The 22,638-nt window shown below is 37.1% G+C and overlaps 1 protein-coding gene across 3 annotated transcripts in view; it reads left to right on the forward strand.

Annotated features, from left to right (window-relative positions):
* The window catches only part of KCNAB1 (potassium voltage-gated channel subfamily A regulatory beta subunit 1), a 267,571-nt gene that overhangs the window by 197,065 nt on the left and 47,868 nt on the right, over positions 1-22,638 (forward strand). For all 3 annotated transcript variants that reach the window (XM_075202037.1, XM_075202038.1, XM_075202039.1), the window contains exons 4-7: positions 2,414-2,493; positions 15,413-15,457; positions 15,960-16,004; positions 19,018-19,061. In XM_075202037.1, the coding sequence (XP_075058138.1) occupies positions 2,414-2,493; positions 15,413-15,457; positions 15,960-16,004; positions 19,018-19,061 (214 nt within the window). The remainder of the gene's footprint in view (positions 1-2,413; positions 2,494-15,412; positions 15,458-15,959; positions 16,005-19,017; positions 19,062-22,638) is intronic.

Here is a 22,638-nt window from a genome sequence, read left to right on the forward strand (position 1 = left end):
CAGAGTTAGATTCTTGCAATGGCATTAAATTTGCTTCAAGTTTCTGTATCTTAGATTGAAGTTGCTGTAGGTCATGATCCGGTTTCTCTTTATGTTGCGCAATTATCTTTGTTCTTATCTGAACATTTCCATGCTCTGTATTCAAACTGTCTTGTAGTTTGTTTCTCTCTCTCCCCATGTGCTCTATACGCTGCTGGTATCTTAAACATTCTACTCGTGTAACTTCAAATTTTGTTCCAGCAATTTCTTTTTCTCGTTTCACAAATCTGAGAATTTCTCTGACTTACTCCTGAGACTTTCCTGCCTCACTGAGACACTGAGAGCTCCCTCTTGTACAGAGCGCACCACTTTACAGAGGGCTTCATGGTCTTGGTGCTCCGGGGCTCCTCAATATCTAACTGCTGCACAATGGTGGCTGACAACTGAGCCTCTGTAACTTCCTGCTTAGCCGCGGTCGTTTGTAGCAATGCCTTGATTATATCCTTCATGTTTGGACGCTGTAACACAGTCTTTTTCCAAAATCCAAATAAATGGGTTTGATCATCTTTAAACTCAGCATATTGTAAAGGGTCATTCTCCATCACAGCACAAATGTGCTCCAAGTCCTGGTTTGTGTCTCTATACATATTGAGACTTTGATACACCTGTATACAATCTCTCTGGTTTGAATACATTAATCTTCTGTTTTAATGTAGCTTGAAAAACAGTCAATTTTATCTTCATGTAGATGAAGCACTTTTTTTTTTATAGAAAAAACATTCACTTGACTTAGGCGGTGTGGCACTACTATACCCAGCATGTGTCACAGTAAACTATTCTTGCTCTTTAACTTTTCATAGGTCCTAGACGAAATCCAACTTGTGTGTTGCAAATTCACACACTTTCTAGACTTTATTAAAATATATATTTGGTTTTCTTTCCAAACCCATTGCATTCTAGTCTTACTGAACAAATATGTTTTACAGCAATTAACATAGCTCAGTACATGAAAACACTTACTAGCTTTTAATGTTTTTTGGTGGGGGGTTTAATTTTTTTGGGACTACTCCATGACCTGGAATGTTATTTTGTTTTGAACAACAACATGACTTTGTAATATTTTGGTTTGGCTTTGGTTATGGTGTCTGTTTTATTTTAGGGGTTTCATTATTATTATTAAAGTAATGGGATTAAAAATAGGGTGTTGTGGTTTATTTACATTTTACTTTGTGGGACTACAGGTCACAGCAAGCCCTGGGTGTCAGGACATGGTGGCACTTTTAGTTCTACAAACACCAGTTTGCCCTTCGTTCTACTGGGAAAAGTTCCGGTAATGTAAATGGGCCAGTCATATATATATATATATACACTATTTATTTTTACGGAAATATGGGAGCAGACACATATCTTTCAGATAAAATGAGTCAGTCTGACCTCTCTAAATGTTCTATCTACAAGTGCATTATGAAAACATTTTTAAGTCAGAAACTTGGGCCCTGTGGTTTTTGCTCTGCCAGAAGAAAAGGGAAGCAAGACTCTTTCTAAATCAATCTATATGGGTTTAAGTGAAATACGACTAATATAGATGGCTCAATATAATAGGCTACTAATTAAAGAATATTGTCTCCAGTCTTTCTGTCCCAGTGCATGACCTGTCTGCCAGAGTAGACATCCGGCTGACTGCTCTATGCAAGTAAATATTATGTGGTTTATCTGCGGCAGCTGTACTTGTCACGATATCTCTTACAATGCACAGAGGTTTGTATGAATGACCCTTCCCGGTCCAACCATCTCGTCCTCATGCTTCATAAAAACTTATTGGGTTCTCTTGGGTATTTTAGATATTTCTATATAGTGACTGTATATATTTTGTCACACACATTACATACAGACTCACCTGCCTATGAGTCTTGCTTGTCTATTATTCTATCCATTGGTCAAAGTAGAAATTTAGAAGTGGTGGTATGAAAAATATTATGGGAATGGAACTAAATGGAAGTGAATTCAGTAGAAGAGGTGTCGGTATGGCATACCACCATATACACCCCCACTTCCACCACTGATTCTATCAAAGAATCCCAGAGTGAGTTGTCAATATAACTATTCCTGCTTCAGTAGTTTATATGAGATTTCATCTTGTGTGTTATATACTGACCAGCATAGGCTGTCACACTGGCTTCTGCTACTGGCAAGAATTGGGGAGTATTGGCATAAATTAGACACAGAGCACACTAAAGAAAATTCAGTACTAGTGGCAGAGCAGACTAATTACTTATTAAATCTTAACTAAAATACTGTCCTGGGTCTAAAATAATTTGGATGTACAGCTGCAAATGTGGTGTAAGAAGGGACTCCAGAGGCTACTAACACAATGTACAAACTATATACACACACATTTATCCTTGCATTTATGTTCATATTTGTTATTCAACAGGTGGCTGAGCAGCTAATGACCATTGCATATGAAAATGGAGTAAACCTCTTTGACACAGCAGAAGTCTATGCAGCTGGCAAGTGAGTTACGTAGTTTAGGAATCTGGAAAATACGTACATAAAAAGGAAAACTACATCTTCTTTTTATATTGTTATGTTCTTTGTAATATTACTATTGTACCATAGCAGCTTGAGTTGCTATGGGATCATGGGAAATACATATGGCACTCGTACTGTCATTCTAATGCAGTCTCCTTCAACAAGGGAACTATTTTTTTTTATATTAATGTTTTTATTGAAATTTTACCAAACTTGAGGGGTACAGAAAACAAATCGGGGAGAATAGAGGGAACACAAGAAATAGAGCAGGGGAAAAGGGTGCATCATGGTGATGAACACAATATCAAAGTCATATCAGCCAATACAGTTCCTGTATAGCAGGTAAACACATCTGTAACAATATATAGGTTGTGGTGGTTCTAACATAGAGATATGCGGTGGGGCTAGTAAGTGTGGGGTCTGGGTTTGTGATCCTTCTCCATCTGTGTCATATTTGTGTCAACTGAACCATTTCATTAAGGGCGAGGAAGTTGCAGTAGAGTTGGGTATCCCACTCGTTTCCATCTCGAAGCTGAGATGCACCATAGACATTATTTTGTTAATATTTGGAGGTACTGGGTTATTCCAGCCTTGAGCAATATCTATTATGGTGGCTATTAAAATGTGACTGAAAACTGTTCTATCGCTGTTTGTCACCTGGGTAGTAGAGTGGTGTAGAGCTCTAATTCAGGTGATGAGGATATCGGATTAATGGCCACTTTGCTGCCTAGAGACTTCACTACAAAGGTTCTGGATTAAAGGACAAGTCCAAAATATATAAAGAATGTCCCCCACCGAAGCAATAAATGTTTAATGGGTTTTCTGCAGAGTTTTTGTGTCAGGCGGCCACAGTCAGTGCGCTAAACTTGTTTTGGTATTGATTACATCATGTAGTTACTATCTAATTTGGAAACCCATTATTGTAGCTTTTAAAATTTTGCAGAAAAGATAACAAGACTAATGTCATTAAGTGTCTTTCAATAAGATCAACGTACTGATAAAGCAATTGTTCTGATGTTTCATTTAAAGGTGAAAAATAAAGAAACCTTTTTAAATTTATTGTATTGTTTTGGTAACATGATGCAAATGCCAAATCATAATATCTTTAATAATACTATAATAAATACATAGATAAGCATATTATCAATTGTACAAATCAGCGGTAGGTAACCCATATATAACAGGGCCGCACATTACTGTTAAATTGAAGAGTAAAAATAAGCCACAAAAACAACTCTGGAACACAAACATCACTCCTTCAAAAATGCACCTGTCCACCTGCATCAAAGTCACCACATGCCACTCAGCCCTGCCACTTGTGCCAAAATAGCCCCATGTGCCCTCAAACCCCCCTGTCATAAAAAGTCCTCACATGCCTGCAGAGATCACTTGTGATATCACATACCACTCATACCTCCATATATGCCACTCATACCTCCATACATGCCACTCATACCTCCATACATGCCACTCATACCTCCATACATGCCACTCATACCTCCATACATGCCACTCATACCTCCATACATGCCACTTAGACTTCCCCCTGCCTCTTACACTTGCCCCCACTAGACACTCACACCTCCCCACACTTACCTGTAACTTCCCGCGGAGCCTCATCCAACGAGGCCACTCGTTGCCTACCACTGGTATACATAGTGTACAAGAAGACTCAACTAATGCAAAGCAGAGAATACATAATGTACATTTATTTCAAACTGATGAATGACTTCAACTACAATATTCATATCTTAGGTGATGGTGCTACTTCTGTTTAGGCGTTCCTTGTCTCGGAGCTATGGGTGGATTCACATGGCTTTAGATGTCCAGAGTGGTGCAGGACTGGTTGTGAGAGCTGAGATTGCTCACTCAGAATGCTGGTTGAGCTATCTTGTCATTCCGAACATAAGAGGAGGCACCACTGACTTATGAATTATGGGGACAATCATAATTTATTGATTAAGGAGCAAAATAAATGTAAAAATAACTTTTAGGGGCATTGTATCAAGGGGCCACCTAGCACCAAGGATCTTATTCTCTATCAATAAATAATGATTACCTCCATGTTGTGAATGGCAGGATAGCTCAAACACCATGCTTACTTACGAACAGAAGCAGGTATTAAAAAACCTGCTGTTGTTGTTGATCGCAGTTTTTTCACAAAACCATCAGTTTAGCCGATGTTTTAGCTGTGTTCAATTTGACACAAGACGCCGCCAGTCATTTAACATCCCAGCCTGAAGTCGCCCTCTAATAAATACGGTGGCTTGAAGCAAAAACTACCGTCAAACACGATTTTTAGTAAATCTACCTCTAGGGGTGTTCTTGTAGATAATAGAAGGGAATATAGATTGCAAGCTCCACTGGGGCAGGGACTAATGTTAATGATTCAATTGTCTCTGCTATATAAATAAGTATTAATAAACAAGTCTAGTGTGGTATTATTCCCACACTGTAGCAGAGGGGTCTGTGAGTTAGATATTAAATATAGATGATTGAAGATTGAAATAAGAGGGGGATATATGTTAGAAAATAGAAAGGAGTATAATACAAAATGAAATAATGGAATTGGTGAGTAGGCAATGGTTGTTCTAACGCACATATATAAAGTATGATTACAATAGATAAGGATGATTAATGTAATAAGTAATGAAGCAGAGTAATATAATAGCATGAATAAGAAAAGGGTATAATATTGAATGAATAGAGGGATATAATTAACAAAACAAGTGGGTTTAGCAATGAAAATGTAGAACAGTGTAAGTATGGGGAATAATTACAACAGGTAAAGCAGTAAAATTCTTCCACATTAACAATAAGTGAATAATGGAATAGTATTTAAATATAATGAAATAAAAGGTATAAGTGAACCAGTTTTTGCTCATTACTATTTTTTATCACTGATTAGTAGGCATGTTTAATCTACATTATCTATAATATAATACACTTGATGCTTAAGATCATAAAATTGTCTTTGCTATTTAAGGGAAAATATAACCAATGTGAAATTCTGCTGTGCTTTTTAATATAATTTTGCCATACATTCATAAAGGTATATATGTTTGGTATGTATGATGTTATTATTTACACATGCTGGGCCTGAGTCATTAAGGAGAGCAAAGCATGAAAAAGGAGTAAATTTGCACATTGGCAAAACCATGTTGTATTGGAGGGGGAGGTAAGTTTAAAATGTGGGGGCAGGTTTATAGTTGGGATAGAGTATTAGTGTGCTACATGAATAAGCAGACAGTAGTTTCCTTAAGTGCAAAATAATAAACTAATTTGCACCATTTTCATTGTAACATGGTTTGTCTATGGTTTTTGTTCTTTGCTCTCCTTAATGACTCAGGCCCTCTCTGTTCAGAAAGCTTGAGGTGTATGTAATCAATCCCACCCAGTGCTCAGTTCATTAAACTATATAGTGTTCTGGGAGCCCTACTCTTCCCAAAGGAAAAATCACCAACCCCCTGGGCCATCAGCAAGTGTCAGACCCCACTTTTCTGCAAACCTTGGGGTCCCTACACCCGGGGGCAAAGAGAGCCTCAGTGACGTAGATGCCATTAGATCAAGAAAATTCAGAGTTCTTTTTTACAGATAATTATTTTTGAAGTTACCCATTAGCATTAATATAATAAATTCTCCCATGCTGCATTACTACCTAGCTAGCAACGCATTTAAGTTTTTTTTTTATTAAATGGCTGCACTGAGAGGGGTAAACTGGAGGTGTGAACTGGAGAACCAATCAAAAGGCACAGTTCCTGTGATTGAGGCTTCTGATTGGACCTACTGCTGACAACGCCCATCCACAGTGTCCCAGAGCCCTGATTTTCAGATTCACTGGGTTCCAGGATTAATGGCTGCATGAAGCAGTAGGTGTCAGGAATGTATTAATACAATATATGGTAATGTAACATTGATGTAGATATCTCGTATAGTTCTATTCTGTACAGTAGTGTGGCTATAATGGGCCAACCTGAGGCAGCTGTCTTAGGCACAGCAAAATGAAGACAATTTTTTTTAAAAAAAGCTATGTATGAGTATTGATGTATCATATACTATAATATGCCTTTTGAGTATTTACATATGCATAATATTAATGTACTTGGAATTGCTTTTTTGTAATTCAATAAGCAAAAACAAAAAGTTATGGTACTCCAGTACAGTATATAGTGTCACAGGAAGTGACAGAATTAGGCATATTCAATTAGCCACGAAGTGCCTTCGAAACGGTCACAAAGGCAATAAGCATTGATGTAACCTATAGAGGAAAAATCTGTGATGTTGAGGTACTGTAGTACTTGAAAATGTGCGTAGCCGAGATGGTCGGTGGAACATGGCAGCTAATTGAATATGCCCCAATAAGTTATCACAGAAAAATTAGAGTGGCACAGGACATATGTGTTTAAATCACCTCATTTTACCCCCACACTATAGTTATATGAAGGGGGGCACTTTTGCTTTATTCAGTAGGGTCCTGGTATTTAGAGTCAGCCTAGACCCCAGCTGTGGTAACAGGGGGGATCAATCATATTTCTTTTAACTGACAGGCAGCTCTAGAATAAATGCACGTGACCTGCCAGGTCAGGAGCTATCTGTCTTTTCAAACCTAGGTCTTGAAAAAGCATCCAGGTTAAACATCTGTAGGGCATAGTGCATCAAATTATATTAGATTATTCAGAACGTCTGTGCAGACATTCCGTGCAGATATTCTGACTGGAATCTCTGCTCATTTTTCTTAGCACCTCCTATAGGTGCGAGGAAAAAAATGAGAGGAGATTTGTACCATAATTGCCAGCAATGTTTGCACGCCAGATAGTCAGGAACTGAATCTCCCTCTTAGATACCAGTATAAATCCATAATATTGGGCAAATATAAGTGAAACCACTCAGCACTTATCAGTAACATCATGTGAATGGGAAAGGTTATAATCAGTCAGTGGGCATAATTAAATCATACACCTAATAGAGGTGCAGCTTATAGACTGTGGGCCTGATGCTGAGTTAGGAACAAATTAAATAAAAGGACTAAATTTGCTCATGGACAAATCATGTTACAATGCAAGGGGTGCAAATATATATTTTTTGCACGCAAGGAAAATACTGTCTGCTTTATCATGTAGCACACAAATACATGATTATTTATTAGCTTAATTTTTACACTGAAATATAAAGTTGAACTAGGACATGCCCTACCCCAGCTACAAATCTGTCCCAGCATTTTAAATTGACCTTTCCTTCCAAACCAACATGGTTTCACCAAGGTTCGTATTTGCTCCTTTCTTTTTTTGCTTTGCTCTTAACTTTGTATCAGACCCTGAGATACAACTGATTCTAGCTGCATTTTGGAATGATTTATCCTGTTATAAAGTCTCCCATAGGAAAATAGATCCAGAAACAAATCATACATTTATATACACCACAGTTATAATCACTTAAAAACTGCCATACAGAACTATCACAAATATTATGAAAATAGTGTTTTTAGGAACAGAAACATTGAACATTGGAGAATATACTATGTCAGGATCAACCAAACCCAGTCCTCAGGGACCTCTAGCAGTGCAGGTTTTCCTGGTCACATGTGAAATAACCAGCGCCACCTGTGGATCTTTTAAAATGTGTCAGTCAGCAATGATTGCCCCTACAAGGAGATATGGAAAACATGCATTGTTAGTGCTTCCTGATGACTAGATTTGGGAAACCCTGCACTATGTATTAAAGTGCAGACACATAGTACAGTGTGAAGCTTATAATACACAGACAAATTAATAGGAGTGTGAAGCGCAGAATCTTTAGGTGTTGCTGTGACACACCTGATATTGTAGGATTAAAGAGATGGCTTTGTCTGCAGTGAATGACGTTCACACAGTAAACACATTTGAATTAGATATTGTACTTATTTATTTCTAAGGATTGAGACCGATAATTCATGACACCTCACACCAAAAAAACCTGTATGTAATGGATGCACACACTGATTAAAGTATTTTTAAATTAAATACGTTTAGTAAATAATGTAATCAGAAGTGTGCTCATGTAACCATTAACATGATATATCACACACTGTGGAATCTAACGATTATACTGAATAAACCCTGAATGTATTCATGGAAAATATAACTGGATCATACTGGGTTATCTGTCTGGTACAGTTTGAAGCAATAAGTTTGGTTTCAGAAATATATGAACAATTGGACTTGCATGAAATATAAGAGAAATTTGATGCGAGTAGAATGAACGGAGATTTCAGTGGGAACATGAAGGCGATGTGGCTACACAGACTGTTCTTGAGACACATCATGGCACCCTAAGTGTCAGCTCCATCTCTCCCTTGGCACATAGGCATCGTTACTGCTGCTGACCAGAGAAGGTACCAGAAATATTGTAAAAGGATGAATGCAAAACTTTTACTTGCTTTAAAAGCTGGTATGTCAAGGTTTTTCAAACGACTACCATTGGCATAACACTTTGCATAGCACAAACATATCCTGTTACACACACACACACACACACACACACACACACACACACATATATATTAATTATAATTAGAGGGAAACCAAACATAAACAACAACAAAGTTGCAACAAGGTAAACATGCAAATCAATTTCTGAATGGCAGCATTTAGAATAGTGCCCAGAGGAGCTTACAATCTAGCAATCCTCTTTACTATGTATCAATGTAGATAAAAAAAAAAAAGTGCTATGGAGTCAAACACAAAAAACAAACAGAGAGAATATATATTAGAACATTCATACACACTATGGAAATGTTTGGATCGTTCACTGTAACATGGGTATATTTTAAAAAAACTCATGAATCCAATTTATTTTAGGATTTATCAAGGGTGTGCAATAAGAATACTAAATCCAAATTGAAATGAACAAAGAAAACCAAAAAGGTATTTACAAATTAAGTAAGGAATCAATATGCCCTTAGTGGTGTTATGTTACATAGCAAGTCCTCCGTAGTATATGGTATTTTTGTGTGCTCTATGATTTAGAGGGCTCAAAAATGTCTTATATTAAAACGGAGAACTTGTTATGTACCTTTAAAATGAGGCCCTGAGTTGAGTGTTTGCTTTGTAAAAACGATATGTTAATGTGTGTCTGTGCTGTCTCTTTTTAGTCTGGAACGTCTGTTTTCTTTCAGGCATACTTGATTACCAGATGTTCAATACATGTATAGAATACTAGCTGTGTAAACATGGCTGTAAAGATTGAGTGTGTGTGTGCACTACTGTCCTGAAAGAGATATCAAAGTTTATTCACCAGTCCCCTCCCTAGTCTAAAAGTTTTATTTTCCTTCAGGGTGGATTATGGGGCAGGGTAGATGGAGCAGTGAAAGTGGTGAGTGCATGAGCAAATAAGACCATGCCATACAAGGCTTACATACACCTATGGAAGCCTTATATACTAATAGTGCTAATGTTACATATTTAATATTATGGACCTGATTCAGCGAAGCAAAAAAATGAGTAAGTTTTCTCCCGGACAAAACCATGTTACAATTCAAGGGGTGCAAATTAGTTTATTATTTTGCACATAGGATCAATACTGGCTGTTTTTTTATGTAGCACACAAGTACTTGATAGCTTTATTTCTACGCTGAACTTTAAAGTTGATCTAGAACATGCCCTGCCCCAAATATAAATCTGCCTTTTACATTTTAAATTTACCTCCCCTCCAATGCAGCATCCCCTCCAATGCAGCATGGTTTTGCCAAGGTGCAAAGTTACTCCTTTTTTTTGCTTCACTTTCCTTAATGAATCAGGCCCTATATGTTTGTATGTTTCCCATTAATGCTTGAATAACTCACTACCACTGTAAGCACTTTTAATGTCATGATAAAATGTTTTTGTAGGATTCTGTGAGGAGTTTGTATGTTCTCCCCGTGTTTGCGTGGGTTTCCTCCTGGTCCTCCGGTTTCCTCCCACACTCCCAAACATACTAGTAGGTTAATTGGCTGCTAACAAATTGACCCTAGTCTGTGTGTCTGTCTGTGTGTGTGTGTGTGTGTGTGTGTGTGTGTGTGTGTGTTAGGAAATTTAGACTGTAAGCCCCAATGGGACAGGGACTGATGTGAATGAGTTCTCTGTACAGCGCTGCAGAATTAGTGGCGCTATATAAATAAATGGTGATGATGATGATGATGGACATTCTGCCTCATGTACTTACATTTATGCTTAAGCTGTGATTAGTTCAATTTTTGTCATGTTCAACCCATAGGAACATAAATGGCTTGAAGTATGAAGTAGACATTAAAGAAAACTTACTAGCCTATTTCTCCAAAAGCCTATTGTTAGTATTATTGCAAATCATTTTTGTTTTTGGAATCTTACAATTGACAAACCTGAGACAGAAATCAATAAACAATTGCCGCAATTCATATGCATGAACTAGCGTAAATGAAACATGAACGTGTTGGATGTATAAAGTGTTGTGTATACATGTGTTGGATCTAATCAGTCAGTTCACCTGTAAGTGTCAGTTTAACAGTTTATGAGCTCATTCATCAGCTGGAGAAATTAAGAGACACTATAAGTTCTGAGTTTTCAATATTCTCTGCTTTATTGTTTACAAATTCACATACTTATAGCACTCTGGTTATACAGAATCAGAATCGCGTACTTCAGCAAACTACACCCGAAATGTCTTAACCACTATTGTGCATGTTTCCTTTACACAAACCTTGTTCCATTCTCCCAGGAATTCTTCCAGGGAGGGTTGGTGGTTTATTTCCTGTCTGCTATATCCAAGGTCGTGGGAGCAGCTCCTTGCAAACAAGCTAATAATGAATAACTTCTATAAACTAGCTGTCTTCAATCTGTAAAAGGACAAAATGGCTGACAAGTAACAAGATGGCGTCAGCTCAGCGGAATCACATTTCTCATATGAATACATTTGCCATCAAAAATCTTTCTGCACCAGTGTGACAAAAGCTTCACATCTTTGCTGCATGCTGTTATTAAAGTGTGGAGGGGAGCAGGCCATACATATCCCACCACTCCATCGTGTGGCAAATAAGAGGGGTTCTCTTCTTCAGCTACATACATGCAGAAGCTTCACATGTTAATGCATCTTCTGCAAAGGAGAACTCACCCACTCCTATCCTAGAACATACAGACATGTTGTTGTCCAAAAATGAGAAATGCTTTAATGTTTACATGATCAGCTTATGTACATGTTTAATAACTTAGAGGCAAGGAGCAATCGTGCCATTTTGGCCCCGCCTCCGGACAAAACCGTCATTTTGACGCGGGGGACGAGGCCAAAATTATGTGATTTACCGAGAATCTCGTCATTATGGCAAATAAATTCCAGTATGCGGGATACTTGCCTGCTTTTCCGGGAGTCCGGGAGATCTACCCGGATTTCAGGAGTCTCCTGGACATTCCGGGAGAGTTGGCAAGTACTGTCTAGAGGCAGAAAGGGAATGGGATGGGCCTTTTATTTGTGTTTTTTTTTGTTTTTTTGTTCTCTTTCTTTTCTTCTAGAAATGTACTATGTAAGTCATAGTGCAATTTATTTATCCAATACATTAATTTGTTTTCTGTGCAAGACTTTGAATTACAAGATTGTGTAATGTATTTTTCATTATTTAAAAATAATATATAATAACATTTAGATTAGTGTACCATATGCAAAAAAAACACTCTTTCCCTTTCACTTTTAATATAAATTTATTGTGGTGAATGGTAGCATGTACCAAAGCATAATTTCAAATTAAGCGAACTATGAGTGACTTATATGGGAGACGATCTAGACAAATATATTGATTAAGTTATATCTAGTGCGGCAGTATTTCCATTTGGTAGATAGATTACAAAATCACATAGAAAACTGCACAAAAAGATGCACAATTTTAAATGTGTCCCTATTACTTCATATTTGACATATTTGAGAACTAAATCTATGACTGTTTCTGTTTGTGTTGGTCCCCAAGATAATTGTTTGCGAGATGTCCCACACAAGCAATTCAGAATGCCTTTACTCCTGGCTGAAATAGCAATTGGCATATTCCAATCCACATCAGGCATATTGATTTATCCTGTAAAAAACATCTCACCTTTCATTGACAACTCAGTGATTTATTTTAATAAATAATTCATGAAACATCTCATCTTCTGTTGGTAGTCTATTATTATTATAATCTTTATTTTATAAAGAACCACAAGGCGGTGGTAGTCATAATTCCTATGATGAAAATGTTGACACCAATAACAGTGACACAAAAATGCAGACGCATAAAATAATGACAAGTAAGAAATACCTAACGTTAGAAACAGTGACACGCAACAAATCCTGACTCCATAAATACCTATATGTAAGAAATGGTGACAAACATAAAATGCAGACAGTGTGACTGCTGACACTGAAAAGGCCAACAATCACACTGCCAGCATTAAGGGGGCAATGCGAGCAGGTCCAGCAGCTATACAGCCGCATGACCCGTCCACTGTACTGTAAAAATCAAGACTGTTCGTACCGCACCCCACAAGGGGTCTGCAGAGCCAGACGTAGGGGGTTTGAACAAACAACAAAATTACTTAGATACAAAAGCAGGAAAAATACATAACTATAGATACATCATAATTACATAATTATGTAACTAACACACTAGGAGAGGGCCCTACTTGCGAGAGCTTACATTCTAGAGGGGAAGGGCAGGCACAAAGAGGGAGTGGAGACAAAATTTTGGGTTGTAGTGATGGCTGGAGGACTTGTGGTCTCCAATGTGAGGTGCACATTGGAAGCCTGGGAGACTGAAAGCAGAGGGCTCATTCAGTTCATCTGACTGGGTTTGGATTGTGCAGGATGAGGTTATGTTTTACAATGTTCAATAAATTTGGTAAAACAGTCTATAAATTATTCATACTCAAAAAGTCTCTGTTTTGCCAGTTTCTAGAGTTACCCAAGTACTGCCTACAGTGCTCTGTATTAACGTTGCTTTTATCTCCTTCTTCACATAACTCTACCTCCCTATTTTCCTACTCTTTAATAAACAGGACATGACCAGGAATAACTGACCCTCTGTCCTGGTTATCATTGTGCCAGGACTCAGCAAATGACATCTACACTATCCCATAACATGACTGAAATCAGACCGGGGAGCTAATAATCTTCCAAACAATGTTGTAATAACTGACCAATCAGAACCCTGCCTCTTTGCCTAATTTATTTAAACAAGTGTTAAAGTGTCTGATAAACAGCATCCTAGCTTCCTCCATCCACTGAACAGGCAAAACGTTTGAGAGGGTCCCTTCCTACTAGACAAAAGCTCTCAGCACTGTCCCAACATATCTGATAAAGTTAAACAATAGTACCAATATGTACAACAACATATAACTCTCTATGTCTCACAGATTCAGCAATATTTAACATACATCTCCTATCTCTCTGACCAATAGCTTCTGATAAATAACTAACTACTCCATATTAAGGGTCTTGGGTCTACTCAAAGGTTTTTCCACTATAACTCCTATCCTATATTTAATTATGTGATAGATGCTTTCTCCAGAATCTATCTAGCCCTTATTTCTCCTGCAGCTTTTTTGGATTTCTATACTGAGCCCTCTTGATACAGTCCACCCCACTGCCGTGTCACAAACCCATATGGCTGGCCAATCAATGATCTGAAAGAGGTGTCTAGCTAGAAAATGGTTAAAGATAGGATAGGGTTGTATTTGCAAACTAGACTCAAAAAAACAAAAGTGCACTTATATTGTGAGAACTTTAAAATTAGAAAGTATGAAACATTTCAAAAAGAGTCTTGGGGTATATTTACTAAACTGAGGGTTTTAAAAAGTGGAGATGTTGCCTATAGCAACCAATCAAATTCTAGTTATCATTTATTTAGTACATTCTACAAAATGACAGCTAGAATCTGATTGGCTGCTATAAGCAACATCTCCACTTTTTCAAACCCACAGTTTATTCAATATACCTCTTGGTCTCCATCTTATAGTGTGTAGCTCAGGTTTTATATTGGAAATTACTTCCAGCAAAGTTATCTGCTCACAATATTCTGTATGCTATGTGTCAGATGCCAATGGAATTTTTAGATGTTTTTTTTCACCTGCTAATACATATTTGAAGAAGTGCTCCTAGTCATATTGCTGCCTAAGGCTAAAATAACATCTCCCTTATCTTATACATTATAAATGAACAATTCTAGTGTATACAATATTCAAACATTGTTAGATTTATAATATTACCAGCAGGGTCACCCGGCGTTGTGCTGGTACGTTTTGTAATGTGTAGCAGTTTTTATATTTTTTATATATTAGCAAGTTAATTGGTAAATAGAACAAAAATGCTATTTAGAAAATAAGATTTGTTGCTTTGTCACAGTGTCGTTATGTCGCGAGGTTTCGTTACAACAATCAAACAATTGTTTATAACCAAAAACTGATGTTTTCACTATTTGCTTCTCTATTACTCTGTCACATTGTCACGCTGTCGCTATGTGGCCTAATAGGTTACTTTTATATACTAAATAACTATGTAATATTGGGCAGCTTTAACTTGAGAGCTGCGGAATATATTCACAAATAAACAAACTTCTTCTTTAATATATACAGAATATGTAAAAAAAGTTAAATACCCAACAATCTGGTAAATCCGCCTTATATTACCGTATTGTACTACATCTATTATCATTTCCATTATGTGTCATTGTCCTTCACACTATAGGGTTTCATTTCTTTTTCAGTTTGTTACTAGCAGTTTGAACATTGTTTTTTTTTTCTTTTCCCGTTGTAACTACATCCACACTGCTTCACCTGGCAATGAAACTAGATGCCCTGCTATATCGCCATAAAATATGAATTGTTTTTAGCTTGCAAGCTTCCAGCTGAGGGCTTACTTTGTAAAACCTTGTCTCCTCCGTCTCTTCCAGGGCAGAAGTGATCTTGGGGAATATCATCAGGAAGAAGAACTGGAGGTGAGATGACCTCATGTTCCTCCTTCCTTGCCTTTGTGGATGATGTAGGTTACTTTGAACACAGAATTTGAATGGAGGGTTAGCTTGCGAAAAACCTCTATGGACTTAGTTTTTAATTTCTTTTTTATTTTCATCATCCTTGCTCTGTCTGTTCCAAACTCATTATTTCATTTTTTTTCTCTTGATTGTTTTCGTAGCAACTTATTTAATATGCTTACTCTTACATAACTCCAACATTGATATACCTATAATAATAACCTTATGACTATTAGTATTATTGTTATTAGTGTCATTTGTTTAATTTTATACCATGTCTGTGTGAATGGTAGGAGTGACATCAAATGTGATAAGCTTGGTTGTAGGGTCTTTTGCGAACATAGAAATGTCACTGAAAACAGGTTTGGTACTTTATATATTATATTATTAACAATAAAAACATGGAGTCACTGTATTAGACAATAGTAAAACTATTTTATTCAATGATTCATTTTGTTTCCAACAGGCGATCAAGTCTGGTCATCACAACTAAATTATACTGGGGAGGAAAGTAAGTTTAATTAATGCGCTTGTGGTGTTAAAATAAGGATGCATGTAGTTACCATAATCTGATGTAGTATGTCATTTCCTAAAAAATAGGAAACCTAAGGTCACGCATGCGCAGAGATCTATCTGCGATAGTGACCGGAGGGGAGAGCAGGTAAGTTGTGGTTAGGGGTCCGAAGATCCCTCTACCGCAATATTCTCCCCATAGGCTTCAATGGCTAATGCCAGCTTCAAATCTTTGATTTTCGGAACTTGTTAGATCACGCTAAACAGCAGTCCCCATAGAAACTTGAGTATTATAATAGCAGGACCTCAGTCCTATAGTTATAAATAACTACCATACTTAAAAATGTGGTTATCCCCTTGAAAACTGCCCGGATTTAAGGCTAAAGGGACTTTAATAAATAGGCCCCAATGTATAGAGGACGTTTATAGCAAAAGCCTATTAGGAGCCGCAGCAAGTGCGAAAACTGAAACAAGATAAAGTAAGGGATTTCAACTTTCGACGAGATAGAGATGCTGTTTAATGAAATATTTATATAAATAAAACAAATCCACAAAGATGGTGGACGTTAGAACAACTTTCTATTATAACAAAATTGATCCTTTGAACCATTTAAGCAGAAGGGAATTGGATAAAATTAGACTGGTTATACCAACGGTCCCATGATCCAATCCGTTTCTTATTGCTGTATGTAAAGTTCAAAAGATCGAGTTGCTCTTATTGCTATTTGTGGCAATTACATGTAATGTTACAGATTCTATTTATACCGATGATCTAGGGGCTACATGTTGCAATTTGAAATGTACTGAACATCCTCTGAATTTACCATTGTTATACATAAAGATTATTACTTGAGCTCTTTTGCCTTAATGTTTGTACGGGTATAAAGATAGCACAACTGTGCATATAAAGCTTAGTGTAGCTGTAGACCTGAATTAGTACAGAAGTATCTCCACCTTGACTGTTACCCATTCACTACACAGCAGTACTTATAACACCTTTACACTAGTGGACATTCCTCTGCACCAATTACTTTTTTTTATATAAACCAGAGTTATTATGTGGGATAACTAACCCAGTATTCTGTAGGCAGCGCTGTAATATCCACAAACCCCCAATTAATAGGAAGTGTAGCCCTCCCATTTCTATATGTAAAACAAGATTCCCCCGGGTGTTGCCGGCAAAAGCTTAAAAGTCTATTTAACACAGACTGTGGCAGTACATGTACCACTGCAATCCTGCGTCTGCTATCACTATCTCAGGTTAGCCATAACAGAAGAAAATTTGTTTTTCAATGTCCAATATTTCTAAAAAAAATATTTTTAAAATAAATGTATATGTTTTTACAATTTAACCTTTTTTAATTTTAAATTAGTGGAACTGAAAACCTAAGTCTGGCTTTCGGTTCCACTGTGTATGCTTGAACAGGCAGGCCAAGTCACACATGTACATATCCAGGGCCAGTGTTAATGATCTCCAGTACCGCGTGCCAGGAGTTGGCACACGTGGTGTGAAACCCCTTTAGCACTTCACTGTCCATATGCCGCTTCCCAATATCACTGTGCTTATTCCGATGTCTGCTCTGTGCAGAGAGGGGACTTAGAACATAAGAGTGCATATAGCCTGTGGCAGGCTGACAGTGCTTACCGAGCTAACCTGGTTGACTCCTACTCCTCCAGGTCAGAAACGTTCAGCCACCTCGGCGACATTTTAATAAGAAATTATGGTTATAGATGATCATTCCTACCTCCATATATTAATCTCCATATATTAATCTTAGAATCTAAGAAGTTTAGCTAAATGTAATTTCAAGAAAGTGAAATTAGCCTTTAAAGTTATCGACTGACTGTGGTTTCCGCTAGAAATGCTGAAAATACAATGAAATTTGTATTGTTCTCTGTTGTATATGATGTACATTGTACAAATTGCCCAATGAACTCATCATGGGTGTAGCCAGCTTACACTAAGGCTCATTTACAAAAATGCAAACCTGTAGGACCAGTGCTCCCTACTTTTCAGGTAATGTACCCAGTTTTAAAAGGAAACACATGAATTAGGCAGCATTTAAAAGGAAACACATGAATTAGGCAGCATTTAAAAGGAAACACATGGATTATGGCAGCGTCTGCAGGGTGGGAAAGTTTGCACTGTCTGAGGAGGAGGTGGGTGTAAGAGGGGTGCATTTTGCTCAATACAGATAATGGGCCTGGATTTGACTTAGGAGCAAAGCAAAGAAAAGGAGCAACTTTGCACCTGGACAAACCATGTTATAATGCAAGGGGTACAAATGTACTTGTTTTTTTTGCATGCAAGGACTATACAGGCTGTTTTTTTCATGTAGCACACAAATACTTGATAGCTTTATTTTTACATTGAAATTTAAGTTGATATATGACATGCCCTATCCCTAATATAAATCTGTGCCTACATTTTAAATTTACCTGCCCCTCTAATGCAACATGGTTTTGCCCAGGTGCAAAGTTGCTCCTTTTCATTGCATTGCTCCTTACTCAAAATCAGGCCAAATGTGCATAAATGTGCCTACTTTTGCACAACATTAACAAAAGCAAGATTTCAATTTGCAGGATGACAATGTCTACATAAAGATGTGAAATGTTTGTATTTAGGAGGGGTCTTTGTACATAGGTGGTAACAAACCTTCACAGTCACATAGTTTTTGCAGTTCATTAGTGTCTTTTACTATCTTGAAAAGCAGTTCTACTACACAGATACAATAAAAACAAATATTATAGTACTAATCAGAGTTTTTAAGGAAATCTATTATATTGCATTAAACAGTTCTAAGCATGTCTTTGAGCTACAGAATACATCAAGACAATTAGATTAGCACATATAAAGAGCATAGACAAAATATTAGTGTGTTCACTTTTGTCTGCCTGACTAAAAAATAGAGAAAATAACTTGGATCAATGTATTATTGTTAGTTAAATAGTGTAATTTTATGGCATAAGGTTTTGCTTTTTTTCCTATTAATCCGTACATATTTTTCTAGAGCAGAAACCGAAAGAGGTCTATCAAGGAAGCACATTATTGAAGGTAATAGTATGTTACATGTCCTCTTGTCCTGTTTAATGCTGAATTAATGCATTATAATTAATCTAAAGCAGTTCTTGAAATGTGGGTATGGCATATACTGAAGCAATGTTCTAATGTGACGTTTGGACAAACAAATAATTTTATTCACTAAAGAATGAATAATACCCAGGCATGGAACACATTTTGTCCTTTGACTTTTCAAATTAGCTGAGTCCTAAGTTATGTCTCCAACCTCTGTGAACATGTTAATAAAATCTGTTACACATTATATAAAATAATATATATATATATATATATATATATATATATATATATATATTAAACCCCCATCCACTTAATTAGCCCAATTATAGTGGTTTGGGAGAAACTCACTGCTGTACCGCTGTACTCACCTGATTCTGACTGTAGGCTCCTACAAGGGTCAGTTTCTCCAGAATTCCAGGGGTTCTGTGGATAGGACCATAGACCATAGTTTAGGGTGATAGGGAGAGAGAGATACTACAGTCAAAAAAATAAAAAAAAATTAGAGGTGAGACACACAGAAGAGACAAAAATGATCATTAAAAAGTAATTAAAATACTCTGCAAACTTGTGACGTAAGAAAAATGGAATGGACAAGAAGGAGGACTCATTAGAACTGCCCATATTTGGGAATAATGCTGTTAGGATGGTTGCTGCAAGCAAGATCACATGTAATATGCAGTTTGTAATCAGAATTTACATCTGCAATTGAATGACGTCAATTAAGGACACTCCATTAACCCCTTTGCGTTAATTTGCAGTATTCGAGTGAATAAAACAGGCAATGTCTAAAAGACGCTGCTACAGAGCGGTAGCTAGACATATTAATGCCCAGTGTGAAAGAGAACACTGGCACCCCCCATCTTTGTGGGATTTGATGCTGCCTCCAAGCTGTGGTGCCCCAACAGAGACAACATGGCCAACTTGTGATAGTGGAATGCCTAGCACTTTAGCACTAGGCTGCCCTCCAATCCTTCAGTCCCCACACCCTGTCCATTCTCCACACTTGTGTCAGCATGGATACATTTAATAAACATGTCTATTTCCTCCCAACCAGCCTAGACATTACATTAATAGCATTCCTGTTTAATAAACAGGCTTATTTCCCCAACCAGCTCCAACATATAGTTAATAGCATTCAATTTTTCATCAATATTTATAAACACACATATTTAATAGAGACCCCACATTGCATTAATAGACTCCTAACCCCACATTACATTGATACCTTTCAACAGCCCCAGCATATCATTCAAAGGTCCACTAATACTGGTGGCCATCCCTAGCTTTCACAAGTACTATTAATCTGCACAGCTGGTGCAATGCGTACAATGACATTCCTCCCCCAGGTTTAAGTGGACATAGAAGATGGAGTAGTGGGTGGTTTTCCAACTCTTTTCTGTCTGTCACCAACCCAAAGATCCCTCTCTTCCAGCTTACATCCTGTGATTCACCTTTCTATAGTCATTTGGCTCTATTGTAAACCTTTCCCTTCCAAATGATCCCCCTCTGGAGCAACTCTGCTTTCTCCCCAGGCCTCTGTATGGTCTAAAGCAGGCATGTTACTCCTAAACAGACTCCCTAGGGCAGGTATATTCCCGCATTTCTATGACTGGTAGATTTGTCAGGCTTCTCGAAAGGACAGTTCCACCAGTACATGCAAGTTAGACATATTTTTTACTCTGTTAAAGCCTGTCCCTCCCTCAGGCCGGCCTCCACAGTAGAGAATCTTTGCCTCTTCAGCCGCTCCTCCAAAGGCCTCATCTCAATGCTTTACAAAGCCCTTCTTCCTACCTCAAATGGTACACCAAGTAAAATAGAAAACAGGTCTTGGTGAGCTTGCTTGCATCGAGGAGAATACCTACAAATCACATTATTAGTGGTATTAGTCCTACAGTATCTTCCTAGATGTATTGGATGCCTATTGGAGAAATTCCGGCCAACTGGGTTTTTCTTGCATATCTGGTGGAGCTGTCCTAAACTAAGTAATTTTCGTTAGTAACAAGAAATAAAGAAAAAGATTAGGAATCAACAGGCGCAAAATAGAGTAAAGCAGCCCTTTCCTTTCAAAGCGGTGTCACATACTACATCTAAAATATAAAAGACAAAGAGAAATTAAAATAGGCGCTACTCAATATGCAAACATGAATTTTTGCATATTGAGATTGATGTCCATTCAGACGATTCTAATTCAGACGTTTGATGCCCATTATTATCGAACTTTAATATCAACAAAGATTCTGAAGAATATATTTATGTTACCGTGTGTAGTATCGGTACTACATAGACGATGATTCTAGACATCTGTGGTTGAATTTAAGACTGAATTTATCCATTTGGTCTTTACTTATAGTCACTTCATGTTTGCATATTGAGTAGAGCCTATTTGGTGACTTTACTGTTGCAAAAAAAGTTGGAATGCACCTATTTGAGCATTTGGTAGAAATATTTTGCAGGGGCAGTTTTCTACACCTTTGTAAATGAACCTTTAGTATGCATTTTATTCTCATGTTTTGTAGTATATTTCCTTACCCAAATGTGCATTGCTTTTTTAGAATGATCTTCCCTATTTCATTGAGTCAGCGTGTACATTTTAGCATGCCAGTTTCATGGTTTTAAGTACTTTCCAGGAGGTTAAGCTCCAAATTTTACACAACACAGTAAAAGTATATTTTAATTCTTTTTCTTTCAGTATATAAAAAATACACCCAGTTCTATAGTTCTGAGTCATTACGTCCGCATACATTTGCTATATCAGTTATTATAAATCAAGAAAGGTACAAGCTCTCTTAATTTCCTGTGTTTCTCTGGGGTTATTTTTTTTCATCATCTGACCATTTGTTGACATTATACAAAGATTCAACTCCTTTATTACTGATGCTATCTACTTGCTTTATGAGTTGAAAAAGGGCCTGTTTTGTAAGGCAGTAATTTACTGAAATACAGAAAGCACGAGCCATCTAATGAAAGGATGGATATGTTACATATGGTATTGCTCCTCCAAATATAGTCTATTAGCAAACTGTGTAGCTGGAATATAAATAAAACTAATCGACAAATGAGATTGTGATTTAAAGAGCTTTTATTACTTCTTTTTTGTTTGCCTCACCGTTTTAACATATATTCTGTCATATAATAAATAACTTTCCAACTGTCCTCACAGTGAAAAAAATCTACCTATAACAATCTATTGAATTACTTTTGCCCAAAATATGACTGCCAGGCTAAATATGGCTTCCCCCGAATGCCAGAAACCAACTACCTTAGTCAATCACTTAGGGCCTGATTCATTAAGGATCTTAAATTAAGAAGTTTCTTATTTCAGTCTCCTGGACAAAACCATGTTACAATGCAAGGGGTGCAAATTAGTTTTCTGTTTTGCACATAAGTTAAATACTGACTGTTTTTTCATGTAGCACACAAATACTTGACAGCTTATTTGTACACTGAAATTTAAAGGTGATATTTGTGCTACATGAAAAAACGGTCAGTATTTAACTTATGTGCAAAACAGAAAACTAATTTGCACCCCTTGCAATGTAACATGGTTTTGTCC

The sequence above is a fragment of the Mixophyes fleayi genome, chromosome 3 (genome assembly GCF_038048845.1).
Source record: "Mixophyes fleayi isolate aMixFle1 chromosome 3, aMixFle1.hap1, whole genome shotgun sequence".
Classification (NCBI taxonomy): domain Eukaryota; kingdom Metazoa; phylum Chordata; class Amphibia; order Anura; family Limnodynastidae; genus Mixophyes; species Mixophyes fleayi.